Source organism: Alosa sapidissima, chromosome 15 (assembly GCF_018492685.1).
Source record: "Alosa sapidissima isolate fAloSap1 chromosome 15, fAloSap1.pri, whole genome shotgun sequence".
In the NCBI taxonomy this organism is placed as follows: domain Eukaryota; kingdom Metazoa; phylum Chordata; class Actinopteri; order Clupeiformes; family Clupeidae; genus Alosa; species Alosa sapidissima.
The window spans coordinates 34853386-34865062 of record NC_055971.1 but is presented as its reverse complement, the minus strand read 5'-3'; the positions used below and the strand labels follow the sequence as shown (position 1 = coordinate 34865062).

Below are 11677 nucleotides of genomic sequence, written 5' to 3'. Positions count from 1 at the left end.
GGATGATCGTTAGCAGCTGTGAAGTGTTTTATTCTGTGGCCTAATAATCTAGCCTAGCCTATCTACGAAGACGTAGGCTAGACTAAATAACTATCTACTGTCATCCAAAAATGAATTGCCAGAGATAGCTTTTTAAGGGGGAAAGTGCAGCATTTTAAACATGGCAAGAATATTTTTACCGGAACAGTTTGTTCTAATTTGCCTCGTGAAATTCGTGCTTGTGGACATCTATCACATGTCATTCCTATCTTCTGTCCTAGTCATCATCATGATTGTCATTTGATTATATAATCACAACAAATGCTGATAAATGAAAACAGAATAGGCGTATGTGCTGTACAGGTCAGTTAGGCTAACTCCCGTATGTCAAAATAAACGGATCTGATCATATGAATTGTTTCGCAAACACACAACTGAACTTAATACAGCAACCTCAAACACCATTGTTGAACCTACTGCTTCAGTCATGTAAGAAATAAGCAGTTTATGAATTATCCTTACCCCTTTAATCAAGTCCACATGACCAAAATAACAGCATATTTAAAGTATGTTGAGCTAGCATAACAGCCTAATATAGCCGATGCTGCAATGGGTAGAACTAATAAATCGTTTCATAGGGCCTACAATTAATTAACTTTAACAATCACACATTCTGAGTTTTTCTGGGTGGTTATCCATGCAGATCGCCTTCGAATAAGCCATCGTTGATATATGTTATAACATGTTACAGGATTCATGACTTTAACGCCATTAATGTTAATGTTAGGCTACATGATGCTAACTGACGCTGGCTATAACTGTGCCGTTTAAACTTCCCCCCCCTTCTAGTGCTGACTCTGCCTACCAAAACCTGTCGCTGTTCAGTTAACGTTAAATGATCAAATATTGTTTTGTGTCAACTTTCAGAGGGAAGACATGTATGACTCCTTTCTGGCCAAATTTCACAGCTTCTAAGAAAGTCTATCGTCTTTGTGTAAACCGAGTTTTGAACAGAGAAAAAAGTAAGGCTACCATTAGGCTACATGCAGGTTCTCCCATAATGTTATCGATACAGATCAATGCACCAAATCAGGGCGATTTTAGCGAAATAACGTTCCTGTGACAGGCTATCAAATACTGAACAATGGGATAATGTTTCATCATCACCTTTATTGATGCCTGAAATGTGACATTGCTGAAATACAGAGATGTACCCTACCAAGAAGCAGAGCAGACAACGATGTTCAATGTGTTCAACGTGTCCCTTGCCTACCAGGTGGATGTAAACAAAGCTATAGAACCTAGAATACGTCACATGAAAAACCTAAATAGGCTGTTATATAAGTATAGTATAACTTGTGTGAGTGAGTGAGTGTGTGTGTGTGTGTGTGTGTGTGTGTGTGTGAGTGTGTGTACCTTGATATAGGCTGTTTAAAGTATAACTTGTGTGTGTGAGTGTGTGTACCTTGATAGGCTGTTTAAAGTATATCTTGTGTGAGTTGAGTGTGTGTGTGTGTGAGTGAGTGTGTGCATGTGTGTATACCTTCATATAGGCTGTTTAAAGTATAACTTAACTGAGTGTGTGTGTGTGTGTGTGTGTGTGTAGATGTCCCAGCATCAGGTGCATGCGGTGCAGCAGCTGGCTAAGGTGATGGGATGGCATGTGCTCAGCTTCAGTAATCACGTGGGTCTTGGAGCCATCGAGAACATCGGCAACGCGTCTGCTGTCACCGTAGCGTCGCCTAACGGAGAGCACGCCATTTCAGGTACACACACACACACACACGCACACACGCACATGCACACACACACACACGCACATGCACACACACACACACGCACATGCACACACACACACACACACACGCACACACACACACACTGTAACGGTCTGTCTTTCTCAGCTGAAATATAAGGGAAAGGAAAGTGGGGAAAGTCAGGCACATTACACGGGACTTAGAGATGCACACATGCTCATTTACTAAACCCTTTGAATTAGTAAGGTGACATTTCATTAATGAGCATAATCAGTGAAATTACAAGGGTTCGTTTCACATTGGTTCACAAACAAACATACATTATTCACAAAATCTCCAGGGTGCAGATCGGATGTATATGGTCCAGTATAGAAATGTGCGGTGTGTGTAACGACAGTCCATGGTCCAGATAGACACGTTCTCCAGTGTGTATTGTAATGCGAGAGAGTTCGGGCTTCTCATGGCACAATAGCCTAGGCCGATAGAGTTCAATAGTAGCTCAATCCACAACGCACGTGAATTAAACAATAACACAAATTCTTTGGCCAATCAACATGAAAACAAAACAATTCATAGCTTATGCAGCTCTGGCACGTGTAAAACAAACAACTCAAACAGGTATGCAAAGCAAATAATTCAGACAGACACGTGCGAAACAAACAATTCAACCAAGGCTCATTTCCTCATTTCCGTATTTCAACGTTGGCCGTATGCACCAATTTACATTGTACATCAAAATAAACTCCTTTAACAACTCTAGTAGGCTATAATTTAGTGTATTAAACATTATCCAGTAGGAAAACTCTTACATTGATTATTTAGTGCAATTTAGTGTAGACGATGTTGTCACACTCCAATATGGAAACTCTTAAATAGTTTAACGTCAAACACCAGTATGGAAACTCTTAAACAGACACGTTAACGTAATTTAGTGTAGACGATGTTCGTCACACTCCAGTATGGAAACTCTTAAATAGTTTAGTGTCAAACACCAGTATGGAAACTATTAAACAGACAATTTAGTATCGAACACCAGTATGGAAACTATTAAATAGTTTAGCGTCAAACACCAGTATGGAAACTATGAAACAGTCAGTTTACATATGGGCTCTCAGCAGATACCCCACAACAGCAAACAAGGAATTTAACCCGTGGCCTACGTCTCTCCAGTTCAGTCAGTACACACACACACACTTATAACTTGTGTGTGTGTGTGTGTGGAATTTAACCCGTGGCCTACGTCTCTCCAGTTCAGTCAGTACACACACACACACTTATAACTTGTGTGAGTGTGTGTGTGTGTGTGTGGAATTTAACCCATGGCCTACGTCTCTCCAGTTCAGTCAGTACACACACACACACTTATAACTTGTGTGTGTGGAATTTAACCCGTGGCCTACGTCTCTCCAGTTCAGTCAGTACACACACACACACTTATAACTTGTGTGAGTGTGTGTGTGTGTGTGTGGAATTTAACCCATGGCCTACGTCTCTCCAGTTCAGTCAGTACACACACACACACTTATAACTTGTGTGTGTGTGTGTGTGGAATTTAACCCGTGGCCTACGTCTCTCCAGTTCAGTCAGTCAGGGCAGGGATTCCTGAGGGGAAGGCTATTGGCAGGTGCGGAAAAGCTAACGTTTTTAACTAACTAGGACTGTAATCCAGGAATTAAACGACCTGTCTGCAGCACTGTAATCCAGGGTTAAAACGACTGCAGTTTCTGCAGCACTGTTTTGGTCACGTCTTGCTCCTTTCCTGCACTCACGCTTTATGAGACGCAGAAATGTATTGGCCTAATTAAGGGAGGTGTGTCCTAAACAAGGGACGTTCAGCAAAGTCGCAAGTTGCACATCTCCTTTACCGGAGCGTCACAACACACATTCATGCATACGCACGCACGCACACACACACACACACAAGAACACACAAATGATTATTGCATTTGATCCTCTAAATGACGTTCTAAATAAGGACTCCGATGTTCCGATGAGTAACACAACAATATGCTGAGTGTTCCGATGAGTAACACAACAACATGCTGAGTGTTCCGATGAGTAACACAACAACATGCTGAGTGATGCTGCAAACACTCTTCTGGACATAAAGTAAATAAATAAGATAGGAGAATGTTGTAAGTAAATAAATGCATAAGTTAGGAGACTGTTGTAAGGTCTGTTGATCTGTAGTCTACATCTTTAGTAAAGTTTAATAAATGTAAGAAGCATTTTCTACGCTGGCAAAGAAATCAGCCAATGAAGTAGCTGGATTTTGTAGTTTTGCCATGTGATGTAATTCTCCAGGTCCCTGATTCTGTTCTGTGTGATTCTGTAAGTGTTGATAAATCTCTCAAATGTGCCCCCCCTCTCCCTCTCTTCTCTCCCCCCCCACAGTGCGGAACGGTCCGGAGCAGGGCTGTCGTGTGCTGGTGCAGCGTGTGCGTGGAGTGGGGGGGGCGGGCGGGGGTGGCGGTGGCTCTGGGGGGGGTGTCGGGGGGGTGTGTGTGTCGGGCGGCGGAGAGGTCGTGCAGGATCTACGCTGGGCCCAGCTGAGGGGAGCGCACAGAGAGGTCAACTGGGGACGCATGGAGGGACGCAACTTCATCTACAAGATGGAGCTCCTGATGGCTGCTCTCACACCTTGCCCTTAACACACACACTCACACACACGCACACACACACATGCACGCACGCACACACACACACACACACACACACTCACACACACAAGATGGAGCTCCTGATGGCTGCTCTCACACCTTGCCCTTAACACACACACACACACACGCACGCACATACACACACGCACGCACACACGCACTCACACACACACACACACACACACTCTCACACACACACACACACACACACACACACACAAGATGGAGCTCCTACTGGCTGCTCTCACACCTTGCCCTTAACACACACACACACACACGTACGCACATACACGCACGCACGCACATACACCCTCACACACACAAGATGGAGCTCCTGATGGCTGCTCTCACACCTTGCCCTTAACACACACACACACACACACGCACGCACATACACACACGCACGCACACACGCACTCACACACGCACTCACACACACACTCTCACACACACACACACACACACACAAGATGGAGCTCCTACTGGCTGCTCTCACACCTTGCCCTTAACACACACACACACACACGTACGCACATACACGCACGCACGCACATACACACACACACACACACACACACACACACACACACTCACACACACGCACGCACGCACATACACACATGCATGCACGCACGCACACACACACACACACACACACACACACACTCACACACACAAGATGGAGCTCCTAATGGCTGCTCTCACACCTTGCCCTTAACACACACACGCACACGCTCGCAAGTACACACACACACACGCACGCACATACACACACACACACACACACACTCTCACTCAACAACACTCTCACACACAAGATGGAGCTCCTAATGGCTGCTCTCACAACTTGCCCTTAACGCACACACACACACACACACTCACACACACAAGATGGAGCTCCTAATGGCTGCTCTCACACCTTGCCCTTAACACACACACGCACACGCTCGCAAGTACACACACACACACGCACGCACATACACACACACACACACACACACACACTCTCACTCAACAACACTCTCACACACAAGATGGAGCTCCTAATGGCTGCTCTCACAACTTGCCCTTAACGCACACACACACACACACACTCACACACACACTCATACTCAAACACTCACACACACACTCACACACTCACACTCTCTCACACACACACACACACACACACACACACTCAAACACTCACATACACACTCAAACACTCACACACTTACACACAGACACTCACACACACAGAGTTTCTCAATGATGCTTTTGTGCAGTGGTGTCTTTATGCTCAATAAAAGTGTTTTCATGTATCCACGTGCTTGTGTGTGTTGGTAAAAGGGGAGGGGGCACATAGCTACATCTACATAGCTACATCTACATAGCTACATCATGTTTTCAGACTGAGCGCTAGAGTGTGGGGGGGGGGGGGGGTACATAGCTACATCTAGATGCACAGACGCTGTTTCAGACTGAGTGCTAGAGTGTGGGGGGAGGGGGTACATAGCTACATCTAGATGCACAGACGCTGTTTCAGACTGAGTGCTAGAGTGTGGGGGGGGGGGGGTACATAGCTACATCTAGATGCACAGACGCTGTTTCAGACTGAGTGCTAGAGTGTGGGGGGGGGGGGGGGGGTACATAGCTACATCTAGATGCACAGATGCTGTTTCAGACTGAGCGCTAGAGTGTGGGGGGTAAAAATCAGACTGAGCGCTAGAAGGGGGGGGGGGGGGGCGTAAATATCAGACTGAGCGCTAGAGTGTGGGGGGGGGGGGTAAAAATCAGACTGAGCGCTAGAAGGGGGGGGGGGGGGGCGTAAATATCAGACTGAGCGCTAGAGAGCTCCAGCCTGACGACCCAGACCCACATCAAGAAGTAGAGTTGCTAGACTACCCTGGCTGCAAATGACATTTGCTGCCGCTAGGGTGCGTCTAGATTCCTAGACTAAGTAAAGAGAGCAACACACACACACACACACACACACACACAACATACCTGTCAGCCTCCTGTAGACAAGGCATTCTCTCATCCGCAACTTCTAATGCAACAGGAGACACATGCACGCACACACACATACATATACTCATACAACACTCACAACCAACATACACACTCATACAACATAAACACACACAACATACACACTCAGGGCCAGATGCATGTACTGTACATTTACGAACGTAGCGTTGCGCCATGACTAACCCGCAGAAACCGCACGCTATGACACTTCCCTGCTGAAAGCCTGACCAGCTAAAGGTGGTTTGCTGGTTGACCAGCTTGTTTGACCACCCTATGATGGTTGACCTGCTAGACCAGCAAATCTCTTGCGAAAACATACCTTCAGCTGGTTTTCCCAGCTTATGATGGTAATTCAGCTGGTTTTGCTTCTTGTACCACCTCAAGCTGGTAATTTTAGCTGGTGTTGCTGGTCTACACTGCTGATTTAACTGGCCGTGCCAGCTTACAGTATGTTGGTCATTCTAACCAGCATGACCATCTTACACCAACAATGTCAAGCTTGGCAGGCTGGTCACCAGCATGACCATCTTGCACCAGCTGTATCCCACAAGACAGGCTGGTCACACCAGCATGACCAGCTTCCTCAGATGGTCACGCCAGCATAGAAAACCAGCAAAGACCAGCTAAAACCAGCTACCTGCATAAGCTGGTTTCTAGCTGTTTTTTTCAGCAGGGTTACTGATCTTAACATGGTATTCATCAAACCTGCCGTTCATCGGGTAAGCAGCACCTTTCTCCGCCCCCTACCGCAATTTGCGTTCACAACTGAACGACATACCTCAATCACAAGCGCAGCTGAATGAAGTTAACTGATGACAACGTTAAAAGGAATCAAACGATCATTAGCGATCATGAAATAATACTATACATGATAAGATGTCAACAAACAGGGAGAGAATGAAGATCAGTAGTTCTACTCAAACTACTTGTCAAATCTAGCAAGTAGGAAAGTTTAAGTGGATGATGTGAAAGTGAAAGTAAGACTTTTGAAAGGCCAATGAAAGTTAAGACTGCTTTTGATATAGTACAAAGATGCAAAACTGGTGCCCTAAATAGCGATTGTCTCTGAAAGGTTTTCTTATTGACGCATTTAAGCGCAAACTGCATTTAACACTTTTGCTTCCTGCTTTTACAAGGCAGGAATATTTAGGCACAAAACAGACGTGCGCTTTCATGGCCAGTTGTGGTACATACAGGGGAATACCTAATTAGGCACATTTTACGCTTCTCCTCACATCTCTTTACACAAAACTCCCATTTTCCCCTGACCCTCCTCTGAATGCATATGAGACCGAAATGCGCAATTTGACATTCTCGGCTGGCATGTGGTGGTAGAATAAGAGGTGTGTGTGTGTGTGTGCAGGGATGTAGTGTAAATAAGAGGTGTGTGTGTGTGTGTGTGCAGGGATGTAGTGTAAATAAGAGGTGTGTGTGTGTGTGTGTGCAGGGATGTAGTGTAAATAAGAGGTGTGTGTGTGTGTGTGTGTATGTGTGTGCAGGGATGTAGTGTAAATAAGAGGTGTGTGTGTGTGTGTGTGTGTGTGTGTGTGCAGGGATGTAGTGTAAATAAGAGGTGTGTGTGTGTGTGTATGTGTGTGTGCAGGGATGTAGTGTAAATAAGAGGTGTGTGTGTGTGTGTGTGTGTGTGTGTGCAGGGATGTAGTGTAAATAAGAGGTGTGTGTGTGTGTGTGTGTGTGTGTGTATGTGTGTGTGCAGGGATGTAGTGTAAATAAGAGGTGTGTGTGTGTGTGTGTGTGGTAGAATTACATTACATTACATTACATTACATTTGGCTGACGCTTTTTAACCAAAGCGACTAACAACATGGTAAACATGGTAAAGTTTTAGAACAATTCTCACAATTTTAGGACAGTTTAAAAAAAACACATTAGAGTACAGTAAGAATAAGTGCGTCGGTGAGTGCTGTATTTTAACAGTTACTTGTCAGTTTAAACGGCTGGTGAGTGCTAGGATCAGTAAGACTTGTTGTAAGTGTTGCTATGAGAGTAGATGTTCTCTAAAGAGCTGGGTCTTCAGGAGTTTTTTGAACGTGGAAAAGGATGTCCCTGCCCTTGTAGGAACTGGCAGTGTGTTCCACCAACGAGGAACAACAGATGAGAAAAGTTTGGATTGGCTTGAGCGTACCGGTGGTAGAGCTAGACGTCGTTCGTCAGAGGAGCGCAGCGGTCTGGAGGTAGTGTAAGTCTGTATGAGGGCATTCAAGTAGGTGGGAGCAGAACCGGAGACTACTTTGTAGGCAAGCGTTAGAGACTTGAATTTGATGCGGGCCGCCATAGGTAGCCAGTGTAGCTGGATGAGCAGCGGGGTAACATGTGCTCTTTTGGGTTGGTTGTAGACCAGGCGCGCCGCTGCGTTCAGAATAAGAGGTGTGTGTGTGTGTGTGTGTGTGTGTGTGTATGTGTGTGTGGTAGAATAAGAGGTGTGTGTGTGCAGGGATGTAGTGTAAATAAGAGGTGTGTGTGTGTGTGTGTGTGTGTGCATGGATGTAGTGTAAATAAGAGGTGGGTGTGTGTGTGTGTGTGTGTGCAGGGATGTAGTGTAAATAAGAGGTGGGTGTGTGTGTGTGTGTGTGTGTGTGTGTGTGCAGGGATGTAGTGTAAATAAGAGGTGGGTGTGTGTGTGTGCAGGGGTGTAGTGTAAATAAGAGGTGGGTGTGTGTGTGTGTGTGTGTGTGTGTGTGTGTGTGCAGGGATGTAGTGTAAATAAGAGGTGTGTGTGTGTGTGTGTGTGTGTGTGCAGGGATGTAGTGTAAATAAGAGGTGGGTGTGTGTGTGTGTGTGTGTGTGTGTGTGTGTGTGTGTGTGCAGGGGTGTAGTGTAAATAAGAGGTGGGTGTGTGTGTGTGTGTGTGTGTGTGCAGGGGTGTAGTGTAAATAAGAGGTGTGTGTGTGTGTGTGTGTGTGTGTGTGTGTGTGTGTGTGTGTGTGTGTGTGTGTGTGTGTGTGTGTGTGTGTGTGCAGGGATGTAGTGTAAATAAGAGGTGGGTAAACTATGATTTCTGTGATCACGGTGAGGTGGACTGCGTCATGCGGTATCAGATTTTTAAAAAGGGCATTCAGAACATGTTTGATGATGGTTATGGTCTAATGTTTATAACAATACCAGTGGTATTAAACAGTTCCTAGAGTGTTGATGAGTTTACATATTGTGAATGTGGATAATACAGTGTGATACAGTTTTGAATGTTAAAAGTTGTAATGGGTGAATAAACTCTTTTGAGAGGTGGATCAACTCTAATAAAAGGTGGATAAACTCTATTTCTGAAATTTAAGAGGTGGATAAACTGTGTTTACTTGCGTTTAGCCTCCGCTACATCCCTGCTTACACACACTCACACACACACACACACACACACAAAAGCGTTAGTGCATCTGGCCCTGTGTGTGTGTGTGTGTGTACATCCGTCCCTGTGTGTGTGCGTGTGTGTGTGTGTGTACATCTGGCCCTGTGTGTGTGTGTGTGTGTACATCTGGCCCTGTGTGTGTACATCTGTCCCTGTGTTTGTGTGTGTGTGTGTACATCTGGCCCTGTGTGTGTGTGTGTGTGTGTGTGTGCATCTGGCCCTGTGTGTGTGTGTGTGTGTGTGTGTGTGTGTGTGTGTGTACATCTGGTCCTGTGTGTGTGTGTGTGTGTGTGTGTGTGTACATCTGGCCCTGTGTGTGTGTGTGTGTGTGTGTGCATCTGGCCCTGTGTGTGTGTGTGTGTGTGTGTGTGTGTGTGTGTGTGTGTGTGCATCTGGCCCTGTGTGTGTGTGTGCATCTGGCCCTGTGTGTGTGTGTGTGTGTGTGTGCATCTGGCCCTGTGTGTGTGTGTGTGTGTGTGTACATCTGGCCCTGTGTGTGTGTGTGTGTGTGTGTGCATCTGGCCCTGTGTGTGTGTGTGTGTGTGTGTGTGTGTGTGTGTGTACATCTGGCCCTGTGTGTGTGTGTGTGTGTGTGTGTGCATCTGGCCCTGTGTGTGTATGTGTGTGTGTGCATCTGGCCCTGTGTGTGTGTGTGTGTGTGTGTGTGTGTGTTAGAACCATAACCTTCAAGTTACCTTAGAACCATAACCTTCAAGTCTTGCTTTAGTGCTTTAGTTTTAGTTCATTAGAACCATAATCTTCAAGTCTTGCTTTAGTTTTAGTTCATTAGAACCATAATCTTCAAGTCTTGCTTTAGTGCTTTAGTTTTAGTTCATTAGAACCATAATCTTCAAGTCTTGCTTTAGTGCTTTTACAAATTACAGCCACAAACCAGCAATTCCAAAAGCCTCTGCCCTACACACATTCTACTTATTACAGTTTTTCTGAACGCTGAAACACTTTGAAGTACAGCTAGTTGCAGTGCGGGGCAGTTAGTTGTAGTGAGGGGGCAGTTAGTTGTAGTGAGGGGGGCAGAGGGGGCAGTTAGTTGTAGTGAGGGAGCAGTTGGTTGTAGTGAGGGGGCAGTTAGTTGTAGTTAGTTGTAGTGAGGGGGCAGTTGTTTAGTTGTAGTGAGGGGGCAGTTAGTTGAGGGGGCAGTTAGTTGTAGTGAGGGGGCAGTTGTAGTGAGGGGGCAGTTAGTTGTAGTGAGGGGGTAGTTAGTTGTAGTGAGGGGGCAGTTAGTTGTACTGTGGGGGCAGTTGTAGTGAGGGGGTAGTTAGTTGTAGTGAGGGGGCATTTGATCGTAGTGAGGGGGCAGTTGGTCTACTTCACAAATTATATTTGGGGCTCCGAACACAACCTCCAGGGCAACATGACCAGGCGACACCACTGCCCCACTCCTCACAGGGAAGTGCATCTGATCTCTCATTGGCCAGCAGGTAGGGGAAGATGCCTGTGATAGGCTGGGCCTTGACAAGGGCAACTTCTGATTGGATGGCAGAGGTAAGTGAGGCCAGCCTGTCCACACACAAATACGCATGTGCACCAGCCTGTCTAATGTGCACCAAGACATGGACAGTATTGTGGCTATGAAACGCAGAACACCAAGTCATGCATGTGGCTATGAAACGCAGAACACCAAGTCATGCATGTGGCTATGAAACAGAATAAGAGGCTGACACTGCAGTTGTGCTGTCACTGTTGGTATATTTGCTCACGGTTGCTTTTGCTATGTTGACATCACACAGATACACAGAACAGGTTGATGGAAGACCCATCCCATTAAAATCAAAATAGTATAAACACATCCTAAAGATGACAAATCTAAACGTATAAACACGTCCTAACGGTGACACATCTAAACGTATAAACACGTCCTAACTAATGTGCTAATAGTGAACGTA

At 45.7% G+C, this 11677-nt stretch overlaps 1 protein-coding gene across 1 annotated transcript in view; it reads left to right on the top strand.

Moving 5' to 3' along the window:
• Positions 1-4674, top strand: part of med17 (mediator complex subunit 17) — a 21372-nt gene extending 16698 nt beyond the window's left edge. Inside the window, exons 12-14 of the mRNA XM_042063521.1 lie at positions 1586-1745; positions 4131-4208; positions 4257-4674. Coding sequence (XP_041919455.1) covers positions 1586-1745; positions 4131-4208; positions 4257-4387 — 369 coding nt within the window. The 3' untranslated portion in view covers positions 4388-4674. The remainder of the gene's footprint in view (positions 1-1585; positions 1746-4130; positions 4209-4256) is intronic.
• The last annotated feature ends 7003 nt before the right edge of the window (positions 4675-11677 follow it).